The sequence below is a fragment of the Myxocyprinus asiaticus genome, chromosome 25 (assembly GCF_019703515.2).
Source record: "Myxocyprinus asiaticus isolate MX2 ecotype Aquarium Trade chromosome 25, UBuf_Myxa_2, whole genome shotgun sequence".
NCBI lineage: Eukaryota > Metazoa > Chordata > Actinopteri > Cypriniformes > Catostomidae > Myxocyprinus > Myxocyprinus asiaticus.
In genome coordinates, this window is record NC_059368.1 from 332,501 (window position 1) to 357,500 (window position 25,000).

At 40.1% G+C, this 25,000-nt stretch overlaps 2 protein-coding genes across 5 annotated transcripts in view; one reads left to right on the plus strand and one right to left on the minus strand.

The window, feature by feature from the left end:
• LOC127415734 (lysosome-associated membrane glycoprotein 5-like) overlaps positions 1-1,102 on the plus strand; it is a 7,928-nt gene extending 6,826 nt beyond the window's left edge. The window contains exon 6 of the mRNA XM_051654599.1: positions 606-1,102. Within this exon, the coding sequence (XP_051510559.1) occupies positions 606-784 (179 nt within the window). The 3' untranslated portion in view covers positions 785-1,102. The remainder of the gene's footprint in view (positions 1-605) is intronic.
• A 1,036-nt stretch (positions 1,103-2,138) lies between these two features.
• The window catches only part of pak5 (p21 protein (Cdc42/Rac)-activated kinase 5), a 72,391-nt gene continuing 49,529 nt past the window's right edge, over positions 2,139-25,000 (minus strand). For all 4 annotated transcript variants that reach the window (XM_051654595.1, XM_051654598.1, XM_051654594.1 and 1 more), the window contains 7 exons: positions 20,299-21,114; positions 11,981-12,472; positions 9,266-9,399; positions 7,413-7,539; positions 4,621-4,746; positions 4,317-4,451; positions 2,139-3,291 (listed from right to left, as the gene is read on the minus strand). In XM_051654595.1, coding sequence (XP_051510555.1) covers positions 3,136-3,291; positions 4,317-4,451; positions 4,621-4,746; positions 7,413-7,539; positions 9,266-9,399; positions 11,981-12,472; positions 20,299-21,114 — 1,986 coding nt within the window. In that variant the 3' untranslated portion in view covers positions 2,139-3,135. The remainder of the gene's footprint in view (positions 3,292-4,316; positions 4,452-4,620; positions 4,747-7,412; positions 7,540-9,265; positions 9,400-11,980; positions 12,473-20,298; positions 21,115-25,000) is intronic.

Sequence of the window (25,000 nt, forward strand, 5' to 3'; positions counted from 1 at the left end):
CTCCTCCCTCCTTTTCTTTAAATGTGTGTTCCAGTGAGACACTTACAATGGAAGTCAATGGGGTCAATTTTTGGGAGGTTTAAAGTCAGAAATGAGAAGATTATAATTTTATAAAAGCACTTACATTAATTCTTCTGTTAAAACTCATGTATTATTTGAGCTGTAAAGTTGTTTAAATTGTGTTTTGAGTCGCTTTGTCCCAGCAACACATTTTCAGTTTTATGCACTAAGAAAGAAAAAATCAAATGGAAATAATTTAAATGATTAAATCTCATCAGTGGTTTGAAGTAGAAACATACTTATATTGCTAGAAAGGTTAGACTTTCCTTCTTCCTATAGTACAATATAAATAATCAAATATATTTGTGTTTCATCGTATTTGATACAATTACATTATTATTATTTTATATAGATATTATTTTAAAATATATATTCAATATATATATATATATATATTTCCTTGTCAAGGTTTGGTGTACGGAGGTCCTAAAGTCCAAAATAAAACATAGTTTTGCACTTGTGTATATGGTTGAGGTGTGTTATTATGGTGTATGTTGAACACAGATTACACGTCATGTGACCGTCTGTGTTTCTGTCTCCTGCAGCGTATAAATGCATCACAGACCAGCGTGAGCAGTTAGAACAGACACTGCCGCTGATTCTGGGTCTGATTCTGGGTCTGATCATCGTCATCACCATCTCTGTGTATCACTTCCACCTCAAACTGACGGCACAACAGCAAGTGCAGCTGCCACGAGACCGCTCGCTCTACAAGAACATGTGACCAAACACGCGTGGAATTACTGTCATGACATCATACTGTCTAATGCAAACATCCGAAAAATGCACAGAATTATTCAAGCTTTCGTCTTTTGGGTTTACGTTTGTCAAATGTCTTGTATTTCCATTTCATGCCATGTAATTGTTGCACTGATCGCGTGTTATTTCCCACAGAAATGTCTGACATTGTATAAAAATAGAAATATTTAAATTGCTCGAAACAAATAAAGTACAAAAGACATTTTAAGATTTACAATAATGCAAAATATTCCTGAACATTTGATTGAAAATAAATGATTTTGTGTCCGAGTGAAACTACATGTGAGAGTATAACGTTTTATTATTTCCATTTAAACTCCCAAAATACATTTATTTACACTCCCATCTTTAAAACTGAATATAAGCTTTGTTTTTATGTTTTTACTTTATAATATACATTTTTTATTTATTTTTTTTTACCAAAAAAGAGAGATAATGTTATAAACTTTTGCAATATTACTACTAGTATTAATACTTTTAGTTTTTAATACATTATTATTTTAAATATTTTATAATTTTTTTATCAGGTTCCTATCACAGAACTTTAGTTTAAAGATTATAATTATATCTGATATTTATTAGATTTGTTCTTTTCTAGTTGAACTAAGTTCACTGCAGGTTTCCATTCAGTCTCAAAGTGAGTAAAAACGAGACATGACATCGAGATGAATGAGAAATCAATACGAGACGTGTCAGACAGCAGTTCAATCACTGTATTACCAGCGCAATATAAACGAGCAGTGATACCGCCGCAGCACAGATCAATGAAAATATGGAGTATTGATAAAACACTGACAAAGATGAAGAGCTTTAATTAAACTCACACAATATAATCCTGACACGAGCTCTGAAAACAGTGATTTAATAAAGTTCATTTCTCTTTAGAGTTGACCCGACCTGAGAGTAAAGAACATTCCAGTTTAATTTCAACATGTCTATGTATGATTACCAAACAGGAAATGTGCTTCTGGTTGTGTTTTTCTGAGGGTGACGTTTCCCAAACTCAATGTAAACACTGCTTTACAAACGCACGTGTCACGTCCCGTCCTGGAATCCTTGCACAAATACCAAGAGACAGTAACCGGTTGAACATTTACTGTAAACTGCATTTCCCGTGATCGTCTCTGATAATACGCCACACACGCGTCGTGAGTCTGCAAATAACCCGAGATGTTACAGTGAGCTGCACGAGATCATGTTTGGATTGACAGCTGATTCAGCGGATCAATCATTCGACTGCACGCTCCACTGTGAAACCTGCAAACTCAATCAAACCGCAAAAATCCACTTCATTTAAAGAAGCACAACGTCATGATTGTGTGTTTTTATTGAAAGCAGTTTTAGTGATACACACATGCAGATGACGGCTCCATCTGTACACTCCTACACAAACACACACATCCATGTTTATATTTACAGATCACAGTGACCGATGAGACACAGGTGAGACGTTACAGAGACGACTATAAAACGTGTGAAAGATGTTACTATTGCTAGAGTTTCAATGAACTGAATGAACTTGAACAAATATCGTTAGTGATTTAAAACTAAATGCGTCAAATTCTCTTATCGCACAGTGAGACATTTTGTGTGTTCAACGTTTGAAATACCTTGTTTTGGTATTGCTTATCTGGTCTGATACAGCCAATAAATCGCTTTATCGTTTTAAAAAAAATGAGAATGAAAATGAAAAAGGCCACACTACTGAAAAATCAGACATGAACATTTCCAAACGTCTTATAAAACTCTGGCATGAGCTCTCCAAATGTTGAATAGATAAATATATTCCCATATCTTTCTGCAACGGTGTTTAAATGACCATATCTTCAAAACAATTCAATATAAAGAGTAGGAAAGATTCTTCTCTTGAGTTCTATGTAATACTGCCCATTTCACCACATCACAACAAAAATACTGCGCTTTATCAAAACTGTACAAGTCAAACTTACAATTGCTCTAAAATACATCTTCACTGTTAGTGAGAAGACGAAAGTGAAAAAAGACATTTGTTTGTGTGACAGTCTCTCGGAATATTTGGCGGCTTAACTAGATTTATTACGGTACAACTGTAGACGATGAGTCCACCTGTACAGGAACAGAACTGCACCAGACTGTCACTGTACGTCTAACTAAAGTCAAACACGCGTCACGGACGCTAGCGGTGCCACTGTTCTGTCCACTGTATACGGTTAGTTTTTTTAGCTCTCATGTTTGTTATCATCTAAACTACATCTGGTTAGAAGTGTGAGCGCGGTTACATACGGTGAGTGTGTGTGTATGTGTGTGTGTGTGAATGTAGCGCCGCCCTGCTGGCGGTCAGCGGTGTCTGTAATGTCTCATGAGCGGTACGATACATGACGGCGGTCCTGACAGCTTCAGGAAGGGGTGCTGCAGGAGCTCGTGTGCTGTCGCACGCTGACACGGTTCACGCACCAACATCAGGTCCAGAAACGTGCGCAGAACAGACGACACCTGAACAACAAACAACACACAAACAACAGATGTTATGATTAAGTGCTATGAAAACTAGTGAAAAGGTAATTACTTTAAAATGTATAGACTCTATACAGGGGGGACCGGGGCTAGTTGTCACACATTTAACTCCACCTGAAAATCATAAAAAAATTTTTTTTAACATTTTCACCAATATTGCAAAAGGAAACAGAGACAGTTCTTTGGACACACGTTGAACTTTTGTGACAATATGACCTAACAGTGGGGCATATTGTCACACGTGGGGTAAGTTGTCACAATGCAACCAGCGGCATAGATTTCATGTGAACATTGGGGGGTGACGGAGAAATGTGTCTGTATCATCACATCCACAGAAACACAATCTACGCCTCTCTTTACATCTATTGCAGGTTTTTCAGCAGAATTTAAAAACTAAAACAAGTATGAAGCAGAAAACGATTCATAAAACAACACAAATGAAAAATATAACATGCAAAAATATTAAACCATCGTTTTGGCCAACAAATACAGTAAGTCTTTGGATACATTTATGACATTTAAAACACATGTGACACATCTGCCATGATAAAATGTGACAACATGCCCCGATTTGACTTTCAGTAAAAATCTGCCTTCCTAATATATTTGACTCTTTACTCAAGAGCTGTAATAAAAAAATGATGAGAGTGTAAATTTACTTTATGGTCAAATTCACAAAAATGTTTTGTGAACTGGCTGTTTGAAACTAACATCGATAAACTCATCGTTACTAAGACCTTGTGACAACTAGCCCCGGTCTCCCCTATATATCTGGAATACTTGATTGTTATTGGCCAATCACACCAATCTATGCTCAAATATTTTTGTTAATGATGCTAAACTGTCTTAGACATCATGATGTCCTACACTGCTCTAGAATATTTCTGCAGTTCAGAAAATATAGTATTTTTCGAGTGAGGGATTTTAGTTACTGTATAAAATAGAGAAATGAATTGAGTATTTGAGGAGTTTCTATGTAAAGAACGTCACGATGAACAATGAACCTTATGAGACTCTTTGAGTCGTGGGGGCAGGTTGTCTCGTATTCGTCTCATGGCCTGCAGTGGAGGTTCATTGAAGTACGGAGGTTCTCCATCCACCATCTCAATCACCATGATGCCCAGAGACCAGATGTCCACCTACACACACACACACACACACACATGAACACTCATGAGAATCATCCAGAAGAACACACAGACTCTTCATACATCAGTAGTGACAGACTGATACATTGATCAGCTCATCTTTGGTCTTCACGAGATTATCAGCATCAATCAGTGAGCCGCTGTGATGTCATTAATGTACCTCAGTGCCATACGGTAACCTCGAGATGACCTCCGGTGCCATCCAGTACGGCGTGCCAACCAGTGACTTCCTCTTGGGCACCTCTTTAGACACTTGAGCACAGAAGCCGAAATCAGACAGTTTGATCTGAAGAGAAAAGCACAAAAACATGCAGAAATACACGGTCAAGTGCAAATTCAAAATAAAAGGTATTATTACTATATTATTTAATTATGAAGTATGTAGACATTGTGGTAGTATAAGTTATACACCACCTTTAATTTATGCTGGTAAACATTTTTTTTTTTAAATGTGCTCTGAAAAACAGACTTCATTTTATTTATGCAATAAATAAATAAATAATATATAATATATATATTTTCTTTTTTTTTTACTCTCTCTTGATTTTGAGGTGAAATATGAGTGTGAGATTCCTCTATAGATGACTGTATGAACACTAGTGAGTGATAATACACAGTTGTGCTTCAGTCGTTACAGTATGTAAACAATGAGGGTCACATACAGGAGAGAAACTCAGTTATTAACAGCTGATTAGAGATTTCATTACCTGGATCTGGTCAAGTTGGTAATTAACTCTGATTAATTTTCTCAGCAGCTTCATTTACACTTTACCTGTCTTTGGAAAATAATATATACAGGTGCTGGTCATATAATTAGAATATCATCAAAAAGTTGATTTATTTCACTAATTCCATTCAAACAGTGAAACTTGTATATTATATTCATTCATTACACACAGACTGATATATTTCAAATGTTTATTTCTTTTAATTTTGATGATTATAACTGACAACTAAGGAAAATCCCAAATTCAGTATCTCAGAAAATTAGAATATTACTTAAGACCAATACAAAGAAAGGATTTTTAGAAATCTTGGCCAACTGAAAAGTATGAACATGAAAAGTATGAGCATGCACAGCACTCAATACTTAGTTGGGGCTCCTTTTGCCTGAATTACTGCAGCAATGCGGCGTGGCATGGAGTCGATCAGTCTGTGGCACTGCTCAGGTGTTATGAGAGCCCAGGTTGCTCTGATAGTGGCCTTCAGCTCTTCTGCATTGTTGGGTCTGGCATATCGCATCTTCCTCTTCACAATACCCCACAGATTTTCTATGGGGTTAAGGTCAGGCGAGTTTGCTGGCCAATTAAGAACAGGGATACCATGGTCCTTAAACCAGATACTGGTTGCTTTGGCACTGTGTGCAGGTGCCAAGTCCTGTTGGAAAATGAAATCTGCATCTCCATAAAGTTGGTCAGCAGCAGGAAGCATGAAGTGCTCTAAAACTTCCTGGTATACGGCTGCGTTGACCTTGGACCTCAGAAAACACAGTGGACCAACACCAGCAGATGACATGGCACCCCAAACCATCACTGACTGTGGAAACTTTACACTGGACCTCAAGCAACGTGGATTGTGTGCCTCTCCTCTCTTCCTCCAGACTCTGGGACCCTGATTTCCAAAGGAAATGCAAAATTTACTTTCATCAGAGAACATAACTTTGGACCACTCAGCAGCAGTCCAGTCCTTTTTGTCTTTAGCCCAGGCAAGACGCTTCAGACGCTGTCTGTTGTTCAAGAGTGGCTTGACACAAGGAATGCGACAGCTGAAACCCATGTCTTGCATGCGTCTGTGCGTAGTGGTTCTCCCCCACATTTTTGAATGGGTTTTGTTTCACAATCCTCTGCAGGGTGCGGTTATCCCTATTGCTTGTACACTTTTTTCTACCACATCTTTTCCTTCCCTTCGCCTCTCTATTAATGTGCTTGGACACAGAGCTCTGTGAACAGCCAGCCTCTTTTGCAATGACCCTTTTGTGCCTTGCCCTCCTTGTGCAACGTGTCAATGGTCGTCTTTTGGACAACTGTCAAGTCAGCAGTCTTCCCCGTGATTGTGTAGCATACAGAACTAGACTGAGAGACCATTTAAAGGCCTTTGCAGGTGTTTTGAGTTAATTATCTGATTAGAGTGTGGCACCAGGTGTCTTCAATATTGAACCTTTTCACAATATTCTAATTTTCTGAGGTACTGAATTTGGGATTTTCCTTAGTTGTCAGTTATAATCATCAAAATTAAAAGAAATAAACATTTGAAATATATCAGTCTGTGTGTAATGAATGAATATAATATACAAGTTTCACTTTTTGAATGGAATTAGTGAAATAAATCAACTTTTTGATGATATTCTAATTATATGACCAGCACCTGTAATAATAAAATAATAATAAATATTTGTCATGTTTATTATATTAATATATTAATTTGTTTATAATGAAAATAAAAATCTTGTGTACATCATAAATATTGTATTGTGTTGAATATTCTTAATTAATATTAAGGTTAGTTCATTTAGTAAAACTTCAGTAATTTTAGTAATATTTTTACCACAGTAAATCAGTGAGTCAAGAAAGATCACACACTTGGCATTAATGGCGAAAAACTTCAATGACTCATGACTAAACTGTATAATTTTGGTTCACTACATTTCAATTAGGATTTTTTATTTTATTTTTTATTTTTTCAAATCAACCATTGAATATAGATTAAATTAAGATTGCAGGAATAAAGGATGCTGCAAACTTTCTTTTATATATATATATATAGGTTGTACACTACAGTTGCATTGTGGGTATAAAGAGTGCACTACTGTATAATGGTTCACTCAGAATTCAGAACACTCAATAGGGAACAGCTCGTGTTCATCAGTGTATTAAGAGGCAGAAGTTGCTCGTGTGCGTCATCAAACAGCTGGAGCACACGTCATGTGACCTCTCATTAACTAGTTAAACTGACCCGTCCGTCACTGGTGAGCAGTATAGAATCACTCTTGATGTCTCGGTGAATGACGCCCTGCGTGTGAAGATACGACAACGCTTTCAACACCGACAAACAAACCGTGGCAATCTGCTCCTCGTTCATCCTGTGAGAAAATAGAATACAAATCACACAAGATCTCAACAGTGCTCAGATACTGAAGTCTGCAATCAATAATCAGATATCTCAAAATGAACTCCAACATGATCTGAGCTCTGCCATACACGTTCATTTTATAGCTCCATATCCTCGCACTGTCAACAATTCACTCGTTTGTGTCTGTTTATTTCTCTAAAGGAATCTGAGGAAAACATCTGAGACTTAAGTTGATACTTTAATGAAACATACAGTGAGAATCGACTATAATGCAAACCCTTAATATTAGTACATTTAAAACAAAACATGATTTGGTTCATTTATGAGCATTTTTAACTAGTGAGCCACTGAAAATGACATTACAAGTTGTTTCACATCATGTGTCATTATATTAGTGAAGACTGTGGCCATCACAAACCTGTACGCACACACACAGTTGAACCGTGTGGTTTAATTGTACAGTGGCGTGTAGCGTGTGAACATGAGGCCTGCAGCTGTCACGTCTGCATCTGTCTCTGGCCTGCGGCTGCAGCTGCACCTCCTCATCACTAACACGCTTCAGCGACGCAGACTCTACGTGTGTGTGTGTGTAATTATTCTCAAGAGCGATGCGCTGATTAAAACATCGATGAAGGACATGTTTGTCTCCAAACAGACAGAGCTACAACATTTACAGATAGTAAAATCACTGTAACGTACAGTTGCTCATTTATAAAACAGCAGCAAAATTAATATAAACTTTAGTTGCTGCCTATGAAGAGTGTTCACTTGAGAGAGGATGCTGCCTTAGAAGACAGCTGTCTATGTAGACAGTGAGGCAGCTCACTAGTGTCTAGTGTCTCGATCTGGACATTAGTGTCACGTGGCATGAGAAACCGGCGTCTCTGCGCACACATCTCTGTATTAGCATCTCAAATGGGACCAAAATAAACAGCATCAGAATCGAGTGCACACCTCCTCCTCATCTTCCTCCTCCTCGATGAGTTTAATGAAGACTCTTGCTCGGATTGAACCGCGTGTTGTGAGGTTAAGGGCACGTGTCTCTCTGAAAGCGTGCAATTAGAGTATAACACCGCGCAACACCAGACTGGCGAACGGCGCCAATTACTGTAATTACGCACACTGTTCAAGTGCACTGACATACAGAGGCAGTTATTTAACAAACAAACTCTGCAACACGATTGAAACTTTTAAAATAATAAATAATGAGTGTCACTTCTGGAAAATAATACTCTCTTCTCAATTTCGTAATGCCTGTTTTTGGACAATGCAAATGAAAGGTACTTCATCTCATTTGATTTCAGCTCGTTTTCTCTTTATTATTTGGAACTGGATGGACATAAACCAAATGATAAGATCGTTCATTACAAGTGAATAAGTCTGGCATCAGTGCAAACACTTGAGTTTCAAACAAAAGACTCAAAACGGCAAAGCTAATATTGTAAAACAGACAGTCCAGATTCTACATTCTGATTGGATGAGCCGCATTTGAAGTTGCTGTAAAATTGCTGATATAAACAGATCTATTACTGTAAATCAGTTGAATTAAAAATGGATATAATTTGTTTCTGCTTTACCTTACGAACACTCATTTGAATTCTTTCTATGCACTTTCTGCTTCTCCATGTTTCATTGTAACTCTCTCATGTAAATAAAATAAAGCAGTCCTGTGCTAACATAGATGTTCTATGATATAAACGGTACAGCAGAATGTCTTCTGGTTGACATGTTCTTACCTGGTGTGAGTGACAATGTCAGTCAAAGCTCCGCCCTCTAAGAACTCCATCACCACCCAGAGTTCATCTCCTACCAGATAACTGTTATACATGTCAACCACGTTCTCGTGATGGTAATCTCTCATGATAACCACCTGCAACAGCATCAACACACACACACACACACACACACAAACCCTGTGAGAATCCCACAGTGAAGCACACATGTTCAGTGTATGAAGAACATCTGATTATGACAGTAACTGCACAAACAGTTACTTCCCTGAAGAAAAGACCAGTGTAGACCAACATGAACTGCCATGCCGGTGCAGACTGGTTTATGCTGGTTTGGTGCTGGTGAGCTGGTGGTTTCCATAGGAACTTGTTGGAAACAGGAAGTCTTGCTGGTTAAGCTGGTTTAGCAGACTGGTGAGCAGCTATACAGGTCTTTCATTAAGAATCTTTGCTGTGGTTGTAGTAATGGTTAATTTCACTGTATGATTTCCAATGGAAAGATCATCAGGTTTAGAAAAGGAACAAATTACTAGAAAGATTTGATCAGTCTGATTAATGACTGAAGAGGGTTTTTTTTTTTTTCCGAACCACATAAGTTACCTAAATGATTCAAACGAAAGAAAACACTGTTCCAGTGCAGATGAGAGGCGTGAACGAAGCTAAATCCAATCCATAAGCATATTACTGTGGAGGAGGTGTGAGAGAAAGAGGAACATTCTAGGGGTCAGTTCCAAAAACCTAGTGAGCTTTCTAGTGAGCTTCGGAGGAGGCATTTTAAGGCATCACTGGCGTGCTCCCGACGTATCTTAATTATGCTGCCTCCTGAGGTATCTCGTTTTGGCAAAATTCTAGAGAAGTGTATAGCTGCAGACAGAGCTCCAAAAAGGGGCGGGAGCTCCAAACCGCCAGCAAACATATAGAGAACCCCTAAACTAACCCTTTCCCTAACCCTGACCGTCTCTGTAGGTGTCGTCCTCTTCTGGAGAAATCACACCCTATTTTGGAGATCTCCAGCCTGCAGCTATACCTACTTGAAATTCTAAGATATCGTGCAGAGATTCTTTTAATTACTGAGATAACAGGAGAGAGAGTAACGGTCAACAAGCACGTTACAACAGTACGTCATCATTTGTGGATACCATACAAATGAATGCAGAGAGCCGTAAACTGACACCTACCTGTCGCAAAATTGTCCAAGTCTTCTCTTATAAACTCCACACATAGTTCACTCCAAAAGGAATGTTTAGTGCATAACATGTTGAAGATTAGTGAACAGGTGGTCAATTCATCAAGTGATGAGCTGTTTCCTCACGAAAGCAGTTTATTCAGCACACTGAAGCATCTCCTCCAATAAACGGGCTCTTGTTTCCTCGCCAGTGTACTGCCATAGAATGTCTACGGGACCGCTGCATTATGCTATATTATACTAACCTTGTAGGGTCCCCTTAGAAGGGCTCTGATATCATTTGTATCCTTCATCGAGCAGGCGATCCCAGGATGCACTGTGATTAGCTTGGTGGAAAAATTAATCCAAGATGGTGGACAAAGTGAGATAAATATTTATAATAAATGTACTTATAATCCAATCAATGCTGAAAAGTATCGATAAAAATCGTTTTTTAATTTGACCAAAAATGTGTATGTGCTATAAGTATTTATGCTCATTAGAATACCGTGTCATTCCTCTTGCTTCACCTGTATTAAAATCAGTTACGAGACAAGTTTCTCGCCCGTGTGAGGAGCGCTATTTGAATAACGTGAGGAGTTGCCACCAATGTAGAACGTTCTACATCGGTCTCTTATGAGGCATCATTTCAGGAAGGATGTTGTCATAGAAGACAGTTGCCTATATAGGGAGGAGACAGCAAGGCAGCTCACTGAGCTTTAGAACAGACCCTAGGAGTGTGTGTTTTATTATTAACCTCAACAGTAATGTAGCATTATATCGCATTACACTTCTTGGTAAAGTCGGTCCAAACTGAAAAAGTTGGTATATGTTGAATATACCAACAGCAGAGCTACTGTACAATGAAGTGAACTTGGTTGCCACCCTTTATGACCAATGAATATTCATGACTTTTCACGATTCAAACATCACTCCTCTACACGAGCTCGACACAAGAGCAATATCTAGGTGATAGAATATTTTAAAGCAGAGCAAAACAAAAACAAAAATTATATCAAAATTTCCACGACTTTGATTTGATTAATTTGTGACTTTTCTAAACCTGGAAAATACAATCTTTTTTTTTTCTCCCAGTTTGGAATGCCCAATTCCCACTACTTAGTAGGTCCCTGTGGTGGTGCGGTTACTCACCTCAATCCGGGTGGCGGAGGACAAGTCTCAGTTGCCTCCGCTTCTGAGACCGTCAATCCGCGCATCTTATCACGTGACTCGTTGTGCATGACACCGCGGAGACTCACAGCATGTGGAGACTCATGCTACACTCCACGATCCACACACAACTTACCACACGCCCCATTGAGAGCGAGAACCACTAATCACAACCACGAGGAGGTTATCCCATGTGACTCTACCCTCCCTAGCAACCGGGCCAATTTGGTTGCTTAGGAGACCTGGCTGGAGTCACTCAGCACACCTTGGATTCGAACTCGCGACTCCAGGGGGTGGGGTAGGGAAAATTAAAGTTTAAAATCCCCTGATATTTCCAGATTTTCCAGTTAGTAGTGTTGCTGGTCTGTTTGATCTTCCTCTCTCACCTCGTTGAACAGAAGTTCCCGGCGCTGCTGTTTTCTCAGGTCCATCTTTTTAACGGCCACTTGTTTGCCGCTGTGCTTCTCCGTGGCGATGCACACGATGCCCGTGGAGCCCTCGCCGATCTTCAGGAAGTTGTCCAGGTATTCCCGTGGGTCGCCCGGGTTCACCACCAGCTGCAGCGCCGCACGGAACTGCTCGTGAGACACCCGCAAGGGTGGCTGCTCGGACGACGAGCCCCAGCTGGGCGGAGGATACGCACCGGGTGGGATGTACGGGGACGAGGGCTGCGACTGTGCCCCCTGCGGGGTGTAGGGCGGGCTGGGCTGCGACGGCGGGTGCTGATAGGGTGAGGGTTTGTAGTGGAAGGGGGGCGGGTACTGGAAACCAGGTGGGTAACCGGGTTTGCCGTGACTCTGAGGTAGTTTGAGGGGCCCTCGTGGGTACGTCTCGGCCCCGGGCACCTGCGGGCTTCCATCCCGAGTAGCGTACTCGCCCTGTTTGACACAAACAAAGAGGTCTAGATGTGATCCTCCATTTAATACACAAGTCTGAGTTCACACATATTTACTCCACAAGACAGCGTTCATGATTTCTCATTACAAGCCTATAATGATTTTCAAGCAGCTAATTCATCAAGTTGCTGCTTTTTGCCAACGAAACACCCATCAAACTGCAACTATAAAACATTCTCTTCAGAGTCATATATCACAGCATGTTTGCAGGCCAGAAGAGAGAACGGACTCAAAAGATTTAAGACATTTATAGCAGCAGTCCAAACCTGTATGACTTCCTTTCTTCTGTGGAACACACAGTATTTCATTTCCTTGATATGAAAACACAGTATTCGTGAAAATACTTTAAAACTATATCTTCTCAAGCTACAAGCTATTTAAACCTGAAGTATGAAACTGTTTTAGTGTTAAAATACTTCCATCTATCCCAGTTTAACATGCAGAGACAACTAACAACAAGTGAGTCATTCAGAGGTTAATTTTCTGGAAAACTGTAAACACTTTGTCTCTGTGGCACTATAAAATTCCTGTGTTTGTTAACCTTAAACCCTAAGATGACCCCTAAAATGACCTTTAAAAACTTTAAAACTTATATAATACATGACACTACACTACAAATTACTAACAAGAAGTAGAAACTACATTGAATTTGTTTAAAGAAGAAAATATTTATAGATATATAACAAACAGATGATATTGTTTCATTCTGCAATCAGTTGTAATTAGTGACATTCCATTATGAAAAGTAACAATAGTTTTAATGTGGTATTTGTAGTAAAACCACAAAATGAAATATGGTTACTACAATATTACGTTAGTAAAACCATGAGTCATTTTTGTAAGGGTAAAACAACTAGGGTGACAACATTAAATAAAATAAATGTAAATAAATATTTATTTTTCAATAAAAAATAAAAACATTACATTTTTATTTAATATACACTAATAAACTAGAAAACACTCAATCCAGTAACTGAATTGAAGTATTGTGATAAACAGCAGCAACTAACTAAATACTGAGTCCCTTTAAGGCTGCACAGGGCTCAAGTGAATCAGTGAATCATTTATGTGAACTACCTGAATGAACTGACTCACTAAAATTCCCTATAAAACTAAATATAAGTTAAGTGTTCATTATAACCAGTTCACTGACATGAACTGTCTGAAAGAACTGATTCACTTAAAAGATTCAGTTTTCCCAGCGCAACATGAGAGAGAGAGGACGGTTCTGGTGTGTTTGATTACTCCCTCGACTCCATTGATCCGTTCACAATATAATGTGACAAATGAAGCATTTTGTGACTCTACAGCTACTCGTTGGAAAATGAAGCTTGTTACTGGAAAAGATACATTATTGTGAAAATAGCTGAACTACTGTCATGCTACTGAAACATATATAAGTTATTAACACCGGTACTTTTAGTGAACTACTGGTGTTCAGCATCTCTGATGTCCAAGATTGAGACCTTTGGGTCTGTTCCTCACACAAAGCTATCATATGAATTCAGAAGAATAATGCACACAATTCGTGTGGACTTCTTTATTGTTGCTTTGTTTGTTATTATTGGAGTTTGACAGCTAATGCTCACTGTCTGTTTTCATTTTATGGAAAAGAGCTGCGTGAACATTCTGCTAAACATCTCCTTTTGTGTTCCACAGAAGAAATAAAGTCATATAGGGTTAGAACAACATGAGGGTGAGTAAATGATGACAGAATTTTCCTTTTTGGGTCAGAGATCCCTTTAAGAGTGTAGAGTTGTGTACTCTGTTTTGTGTTGTTCAACTGAGTTCTGTATGTCAGCCCATATACTTAAATTTTAGTAAGCGTAAAAAACACCTCTTTCAGATAAATATATTTAAGAATAACCATTATGACATCACACATTTTTTCAGCAAAGCAGTAAAATGCAAAAATGCGATAAAAGAAATGAAAAACACACACACACACACACTCACACACACACACACTCACACACTCACACACAGACACTCTCACACACACACTCACACTCACACTCTCACACATTCACACACTCACTCTCACACTCACTCTCACACTCACTCTCACACTCACTCTCACACTCACACTCACTCTCACACTCACTCTCACACTCACTCTCACACTCACACTCACACTCACACACTCACACTCACACACTCACACACTCACACACTCACACACTCACACTCACACACAGACACTCTCACACACACACTCACACACACTCACACTCACACTCACTCACACTCACTCACACTCACTCACACTCACTCACACTCACTCACTCACACTCACACACTCACACACTCACACACACTCACTCACACTCACTCACACTCACTCACACTCTCACACACACACTCACACTCACTCACACTCACTCACACTCTCACTCACACACTCACACACTCACTCACACACACACACACTCACACACACACACACTCACACACTCACACACACTCACTCACACACACACACACTCACACACTCACACACTCACACTCACACACAGACACTCTCACACACACACTCACACTCACACTCACTCACACACTCACTCTCACACTCACACTCACACTCACTCACACTCACTCACACACTCACTCACACACTCACTCACACACTCACTCACACACTCACACACTCACTCACACACTCACTCACACACTCACTCACACACTCACTCACACACACACACACACTCACACACACACTCACTCACACACTCACTCACACACTCACTCACACACTAACTCACACTCTCACTCACTCACACACACACTCACTCACACACACACTCACACACACACTCACTCACACACTCACTCACACACTCACTCACACACTCACACACTCACTAACTCACTCACACACTCACACACTCACACTCACTCACACACTCACTCACACACTCACTCACACACTCACACACACACACACACACACACACACTCACACTCACACACTCACTCACACACTCACTCACACACACACACACATTCACACACTCACTCACACACATTCACACACTCACTCACACATTCACATACTCACTCACACACATTCACACACTCTCACACACACACTCACACACACACACACACTCTCACACACACTCTCACACTCACACACTCACACTCACACACACTCACACACACACACACTCACACACTCACACTCACACACAGACACTCTCACACACACACTCACACTCTCACACATTCACACACTCACTCACACACTCACACACTCACTCTCACACTCACTCACACACTCACACACTCACTCACACACTCACACACTCACTCACACACACACTCACTCACACACTCACTCACTCACACACTCACTCACACACACACTCACACACACACTCACTCACACACACACTCACACACTCACTCACACACTCACTCACTCACTAACTCACACTCTCACTCACACACTCACTCACTCACACACACACATTCACACACTCACACACATTCACACACTCACTCACACACTCACACACACACTCTCACACACACACTCACACACACTCTCACACACACTCTCACACTCACACACTCACTCACACACACTCACATTCTTACACACACACACTCACACACACTGACACTCACACACACTCACATTCTTACACACACACACTCACACACACTGACACTCACACACACTCACATTCTTACACACACACACTCACACACACTGACACTCACACACACTCACATTCTTACACACACACACTCACACACACTGACACTCACACACACTCACATTCTTACACACTCACACATACTGACACTCACACATACTGACACTCACACATACACTCACACACACACTCGACTCACAGGGGTCACGGTGAGCAGCAGATTGAATTATTCCCACCACACCCCCAAACACAAAGAGATGACACGACATGGATCACCTCATAACGGTCGTATGATGAGAAGGCTTGTGACGGTGCGGCGTGTAATTACGCCGGTGGGCTTGTTCAATCAATCATTCCCACTGAGGGTGTTCATGGGCCGGAGGAGTCCCGAACCCCCCCCCACCGCTGGCAGATCCATGTTCGTTAAACGCACATTAATCTGAATTTGGCAGCGTAATCAACACCCCAACTGGAGTGTGAAATTGAATTCTGTGGCGGCGGTTTTTATGCAACGGCTGCAGAAAAGGAAGGTCCCGCAACATCGCTTCATCACAGCGAGAGTCCTCGAGTCCCCGAGCTGTCCGCCGCCAACACGACAAACCGCTGAAAGTGACCTGAGCGCGCCAGCTTCATGACATCAGTGAGGCGAGACTGATGGGGAATTGCCTCTGTTGCACAAATAACACACAGTCCATATGTGCTGAATGTGCCAGAATCTATTTACCTGAACTGAAATTCTGCAGCTGATAAAGTGCTTGCAGTTAATAATACTGTGAAGATGTACAAACTGCACTGATATACTGCATTTATTTGTACAACAATTTCTACTGGGACCAAATGGAAATGTGTGTTGCACACATGAAAACGCTTTCCACATTTAATCACGTGAAAAATATGAAGATATCTACCATTCACTTTTCACTAATTAAAATGCTAATTATTCATATCAGGAATGGAATTACTACTAGTGGAAATGCACATTTTGTTCATCAGTAATTACATCTGCACTAGTAAAACTTCTTAAAATCACATTCTTGATATCAAAAAAAGTTATTTTATTTGACATGTTACTAGTGCAAATGGTCAATTCAATTACAGAATTACAACTAATAAAAATTCTATTTTTGGATATCTATAATTTGGTTGTTAATTTCAGATATCTGTTATGTGATTGAGCCTTATTAATCTCTGATATCTGAAATACCAAATCTAACATGTTGAAATACATTTACAGACATCAAAACTGAGTTGCAATTTAATTGTTGATATCAGGAATGGATATTTGCATAAGTAGCAATGTAATTATTGATATCATTTGTTTTTATTTTTACTTGTTAGTACACTGCTGATATTGAAATTGGAATTTCCTCTATTTCAGATTTCTGTAACTGCATTTTGAACAGAAGAGAATGACAGACCACGGCGAAACTCTACTAGTGGAAATGCAGTTACAGAGATCAATAATTATGTTTTTTACGAGCTGAAATTCATACATTTTTAATATCAAGAATGGGTGTTTCCGTGAGTCATGACATATTTATTTTATATAAAGAATTAACATTTTTACTAAAGCCAATATCATTTCTGATATCAAAACTTTTATTTTGACATGTAGTAAAAAAATGAGCATTTTAACTAGTGAAAATATAATTACAGATAACTGTAATTCATAACCTGCACATGAATTAAGTCGAAAGGGCTTCCAATAGTCCAGCTCATATTTAACACCAAAATCGAAAGAAATAAGAAATTATATGTTGCATAAACCATCAGGCTTTTTAACTGAACTGTGACATTATTTTCATAATTACCCCCCCCCCCCACACACACACACACCTTTAAGTCTCATTACACTAATGCAAGAAAGTAAATTATGACATTTTACTACATTTTAAAAACATTCATGAACAACAACTGTAAGTACACATTACAGTAGTATTTACTGTACTGATAAAATCATCATGAAGATAATGTCACAGTACAGAAAGATCTTAATAGATAGGCTTGAATGTTTTTATGCAAGATATAATTCCTTTTTTTCTTCTTTTGATTCAGGTGATATGACCTGGACGTTCACGTGATGATGGGGATGATTTAATAATTCTTGTCATTAATACTAATTAACACAAGTGTTCAGTGTATTGCGCAGTCACACATTAGTGTTTGCAGTGGTTCAGTTTCAATGTTTCTGTCATCTGATTGTGCTGTTATGAAGTGTGATATCCGAACATTATTACTCTTTTGTGAGTTAAAATGCCAATTCTGCATCACAGTTCTTCAGCAGTCAGTGTGTGTTGAAATGAAGTCTGGGATGAGTCGCTGTTATCTGGGAGACTGCTCATGTTCCATTAATTGATTCCTGCACGGATCTCATGAGTAATTCCGTGTCTCAGCGGCCGCGCTCCTTTTCACGGGTGAGAAGATTAAGAGCTGACATGAGATCCATCACGAGCCGGTGCTGTGGGGCTCTGGAGCGTCCCGGCCGGTCCTTGCAGAGATGCGACCTGAGAGATAACGCCCTTCACACCCCGCGGGTGAGACGACCGCAGCAGAAACGGACAAAATATTCATTCATTCATTCTTACAGTGCTGGAAACAGAAGGAAATGCCCTGCATTATTTTTACGAGAGGCGTGTCTTAATGATGTCAGCATCCTGTCAAACTTCAGGCATATTCACAATTATAATGAGTTTTCACCACAATCAAGCAGTTCATTCCTGCGAGCCCTTCACACTGAGTTCAGTGTTGTTGTTTGTTTTTGCCACATAAGCCATTTTTTTGTTCGTCTTCCAATAAAATATGAGCTTGCTTTATGTGTCCAGAATCAGCATTCCTGACAGTCTTTGTCTTTTTGTAGTGCAAAACGCATCAAATAAGCCCTATCTTTGTTTTGCATTAAAGCGTGAAATGTGAGGACAGGGAGGGAATTTATTTTCTGAAATAGTTTAAATAATTTTTGCACTCCCTCACAACAGTTTTGCATCCTTCACAATAGCTTTATCCATCCAATACGGAAAATTACCATGATTTTACTACAGCAAACATATTTTCACTGTAATATTCGTGAAAGAACCAAAGAAATAATACAGGACAACCAAAACGATGGTAATAAAAATCATAATCATTCTGCCAAAAAATACATAGTTAGTTTTACTATAGTAACACCATGGTTAATTTATGGTACATATACCATGATTTTATTTTAGTTTATTTTTTTTACTACAGTGATGGTTACTGCAGGTTTATTATAGTGAAACCAAAGTTAAGGGCATGGAATTTGTACAGCAAATTAACAATGTTTTTAATATAGTAAAACTGTAGTTACCATGTTTTTGGGCAGAATGATTATTACCATACTTGATCATTATTGATAGGGTTTTTTCCCCCCTAGATGATTTCTGCAAACATCACAGTTAAAATATGGTTACTGTAGCAAAACCATGGTTAATTTTGGTAAGAGATGGATAAAGCTATTGTGAGGGAATGCAAAACTATTTCTGAAAAATAAAAATAAATCTTCCTCTCCTGAAAGCGGTTCTGTTGAAACATGTATTGTCAGATTGGTTCTACAGTATTTTTCATTAAAGCATGTGAAGCATGTTTCGCTTTTATTCAGGCGTGTTTAACCTATAAATAGTTTCAGTGCCAAAAATAGTTATTTTTTGGGTGATTTGCATCACTGCTGTCTGTCTGCCGTGGATGCATTGCAAGAGATGTGAAGGATGCTCGCTGAAGGATATTTCTGCAGAGATGAGCAGCAATGAGAAATGCATTATATTTTAAAAGTATAAAGCAAACTAAACGTCATCAATCGCTGATCAATTCTGGAAGATAGTGCGGACTATTTCACACCAACTGCAAACCAAACTGGAGTCCGTATGAACCCCAGAGAAGCGTCTGAAGCGGACTCAGTTCAATGGTGAGCACTAGAGTTTTGAAAACAGCTTTCACACCAATAAAACAAACCAAACTCTCACGTCAAACAGACTCCAGTCCACAACAAAAGCTCTAGTGGGAATGTGTCCTCATGGTTTTTGAACATAGAACAAATAAAACTGTTAATTTAGGAGAACATTTCATATTGAATTTGAAACATTTATATACAGTATATTTGATCTATAAAGATGGATGTGAGATGATGTTTACCTTGCCTAAGATGAGTGTGGATGTGTTTTCAGAGAGTCTGGGGTAGGTGTACGAGCTGTACGGTCCCTGCGGCGCTGCTTTAAACGCGCTGATGCCGTACGGCAGACTGGGCTCCTGCAGTCCTGAACCCGACCGCGAGCGCTGGCGAATGGCAGGCTGAGGACTCGTCTGACTGATGTACGAAGACTTCGGCCTCTTGTCGTAGTCGTCTCGAAGTCCTGAACCATATCCCCAGTTTCCATCGGGATAACTCATCTGCTCACTGTGAATGGAGACTCGAGACGGCGTTCCGAGCGGCTGTTCCCGGTAATCCTGACTGGATCCACCCAGAGACGCCCGGTAATAATCCCTACGGCCGCTCAGGGCCATTTCATCGGTGGACAGACGCATCTTGCTCTCCAGGTATGCGTGATAGTCTGGCGGCATCTTTGCGTAGTCGGAAGACTTCTGCGGCATTGCATCGGGGTAGAACGGACTCCGGATGGGGTGACCGTTCTGTTTGAGAGAGAAGCGATAGTGTCGTCCGATCGGCCAGTCCCCATCGTGGATGCCTTTGTCCCGATACGGGTCCATAGACAAGTCTTTGCTGTTGTCCAGGTCACACGAGTAACGGCCGTAATAGTGAACAAAGCCGTTCTCCTCCAGCCCGCCGCCAGCTGCTGCTCGCGAGAGCGGTTTGCCGCTGACAGTCTGGTGCGCTCCTGGTGGACTCTCCTTCCTCAGGGAGTTTGAGCGGGTCACAGAGATGCTGTCAAACTCTTCTAACAGTCCGTTGATGGAGGCATCTTTGGGTGGCCGGCTCCCGCGGACGATCGTCTACAAACACAAGGGTGAAACACGTCACACCTCCACATATAAACTCAAGAACAATGGCAGCTACATGAACACAGTGACTCTTTCCCAGAACCTAGTGAGCTACTTAAGTAGACAGTATTTTTAGACATGGTAGGTACAAAAGTTACTCCTTCAAAGACAAGACTCTTTTGAAAAACTGCACATATAATTTGCAGAGAAGGCAATCCTAGAATACACTGAACAACTGTTAATCTAAAAAATATTTGAGAAAGCTTAGGGTTAGGGTTAGGGTCTAAGCAACTGATAGTGGTAGTAAAGGACAGTAATATTTTTCAGAAATTTCAGTCAGGATTTAGTGGAAACCACAGTACAGAAACTGCCTACTTGCCGAAAAGGACATTTACAGTTTCTGTCATAAATGCCTCCTCTTCAACAATTAATTGTGGTGTTCCGCAAGGATCCCTGTTAGGGCCAATATTGTTTTCATTGAATATGTCACCTCTTCGTTATGTGATCTGGCAAGACAACATTAATTTTCATTGCTATGCAGATGATTTACAACCAATGATCCTAATGGCTGAAACATCACGCAAGTACGCAAACGCAGACACGAGCACTTGGCCACCGCCTGCTCCCGTTGTACATACATTACGTGTGCTCTTGCATTACTCTGGCGGTTACAAACCTCAGACCACAAGAGGGCAATAGGTGCTGCATCTGAAACCAGGAAAATGCTGCTTTCGTAGGCTGTATATGGCGGCAGGATGAAAATAAGGTGCTTTTCAAACTGTTCGGAGACCAGTTTCATTAAGAGCTCCATTCATTCAAAACAGCTGCCAGTTAAGCCATTGACTGATTAGGCAGCAAGTCAGCCACCTACATTTTCGGATGCAGCCCGGATGTGGTAGATGAGTCGATAGTTGAAGAGTGGGGAAGAGACACGGAGAAAAAACAAGTTCATTTGAATGGACTGGGGACAAAAAAAATTTGGCTGTATTTTTCAAAAAGATTCGACTCAAATTGCTGCCCAAGTCCGCCATGACAGTTGTTGATTGAAAGAAGAAAATCCACTCTAGCGCCACTTGTGGCAACGCTGAGAATGCAGCACGTACTTGCGTTGTGTTATGAATTGAGCGCTGACACATTTCACAACGCAACGACGTGTGAAATCCATCTTGCATAGCAAGGTGTGTCTGCGTTCACGTACTTGCGTAGAGTATGTTTGGGCCTTAATGGTAAAGTTCCTCGAGCACGTAATGCAGACATAAATGGAGGGCATGTCATTTTCTTCAGTTAAATGCTAATAAAACAGGTTGTTATAATTGGTCATGGTTTTTAAAAGTCAGCACTTGGACAGGTGGTCCCAAATATTTTGCAGGTTAATTTTCAGATTTTATTAATTACATATAAAGCATTACATGGGTTGGTGCCAGAGTATTTAGCAGAATTCTTAATTAAGAACTTATGAAACAATTAGACCTCTTAGATGTGGGATATTAGATCTGCCGAATCTGTTTTTAAGTCTCGTCTAAAGTCATTTATTTATATCACTATGTGAATGTGTTATATATTAAATGTTTTTGATTTTATGTTTTAAGCACTTTGTGCTACAGTATATTGTTCAAATAAGTTATTGTTATTAATAATGTTGATTATAAAGGGGGCCTGGGTAGCTCAGTGGTAAAATACACTGGCTACCACCCCTGGAGTTCGCTAGTTCAAATCCCAGGGCGTGCTGAGTGACTCCAGACAGGTCTCCTAAGCAACCAAATTGGCCCGGTTGCTAGGGAGGGTAGAGTCACATGGGGTAACCTCCTCGTGGTCGCTATAATGTGGTTTGTTCTCGGTGGGGCGCATGGTGAATTGAGCGTGGTTGCCGCGGTGGATGGTGTGAAGCCTCCCGCTATGTCTCCGTGGCAACGCGCTCAACAAGCCACGTGAAAAGATGCGCGGGTTGACTGTCTCAGACGCGGAGGCAACTGGGATTCGTCCTCCGCCACCCGGACTGAGGCGAGTCACTATGCGACCACAAGGACTTAGAGCGCATTGGGAATTGGGCATTCCAAATTGGAAGAAAAAGGGGAAAAATCCAAAAAAAATAAAATAAAATAAAAAAATAAATAATGTTGATTATAAAATGACTTATTTCATTTAATACCAAACAAATTTGATATATCATCAATATTACATAAAATTAGGGTTTGGGTTCGGGTTAGTAACCCTAACCCTAACTCTAATTAAAAATGACTATTTGACACAATATGTGTGTATTTTTATGCTTATTAGGGTAATACATTGTTAACTTAGCAACAAACTCTAAATGCTATTGAAATCAGTTGTGAATGGAGTCATGTGATGCATGGAGTTGCTGCCTGTGTAGGGTGTTCCAAATCAGATGCTGCCTAAGAAGACTGGTGCTGTTTCTCCACTAACTAACATCTTATGGAGTTTTGTGTTCCTTGCCAGTCGCCTTCAGCTTGCTCACTGGGGGCCTAAAGACAAATCATTTTTAAGGCATGATTTTCAATGATGTTTTTCAATTAAACTGCTCAACGAAGACTTTAAGACATAGCAGACATTCCTGCATTATTTTCTGTGAAGCTCTTTTGAAATGATATTTATTCTGAAAAACAGTGGGCGTTCGATCTGAACACGCTTGTAATCGCAGCGTTTGGCAGCAGCATGCTCACGAATCGAGATGAAATAAATCAAAGCTTTGCTCGTGACATCCCACAGGTGCAGCTTAAGAGCGTCGTGACACAATCGCCACACAAATAAAACACGGATAAATACCCAAAATGTATGAGTGACACACACGCTGAACGGATGAACAGAAGGATCTTCCCAACGTGCTCTCTTACCAGTCATCTGAAACTTTCCCAAACAACAAATGTTGACATTAGAAGACACATTACCTCAGCCTGATCATACAGTAGTTTTTGTACAGTACTGATTCACCAGATTTGACGTTTTTTCATGCCATCTGTCAGCATGCATGTATATGATGAAGAATGAGAGTCCAGAGCGCAGCTGCAGGCAGTATGGGGACTGTGTTTTGTGCCCTTGGCCTGAATCTACAGCTTCTCATTGACCTGATTTAAGTTCCTGCTCGTAACATCAGATGTTCATGACCTGAAGGAAAAGTAGCACAAATGTGCAGAAGTTCTAGAGCAGCACTCACTCACTGATCTAGAACATGATGTTTCTGATGGGTCGCAGTTCAGATTGGGTCGTGGATAACAGGGAAAGAAAAATGGGAAATGCAAATAACGCTAAAAACATGCATAATTAGTTTAGCAAAATTATTAAGCTTATCAACTTTTAAAAGGCGGGAAGAGAAAACGTCCTGTATCTTTTGTTGTTGAAATCAACAACATAAATAATGTCACTTGATACACGCCCTTATGCTTGAAAACCATGAACAAAACTACGCAAGATAAAAGAAAATACGACCCACGCTACAATAAAAACAGGTTCGGTTTTTTACTGATTTGAGCCGCCACTTGATGTCCAATGTGAAATTTGGTGTTTGATGTTTCTTAATCCTGCAAAAAAAAAGCAAAACTAAACTGAAACTATACATGTGCACTACAAAACGAACGAAAACTAAATAGAATCAGGGAGAAATTGACTTTTAGTTTTCCAGTTATTGTTGGATTATCAGATTTCAATAATCACTCAAGCCGGATTTTTCAGGGTTTTCCTAAAAAAAGAACCGGTGTGGGCCGCTGACTATCATGTTAATTCTGGGGGTCTGGGTATCTCAGCAAGTAAAGACGCTGACTATCACACCTGGAGTCACGAGTTCGAATCCAGGGTGTGCTGAGTGACTCCAGCCAGATCTCCTAAGCAACCAAATTGGCCCGGTTGCTAGGGAGGGGAGAGTCACATGGGGTAACCTCCACAT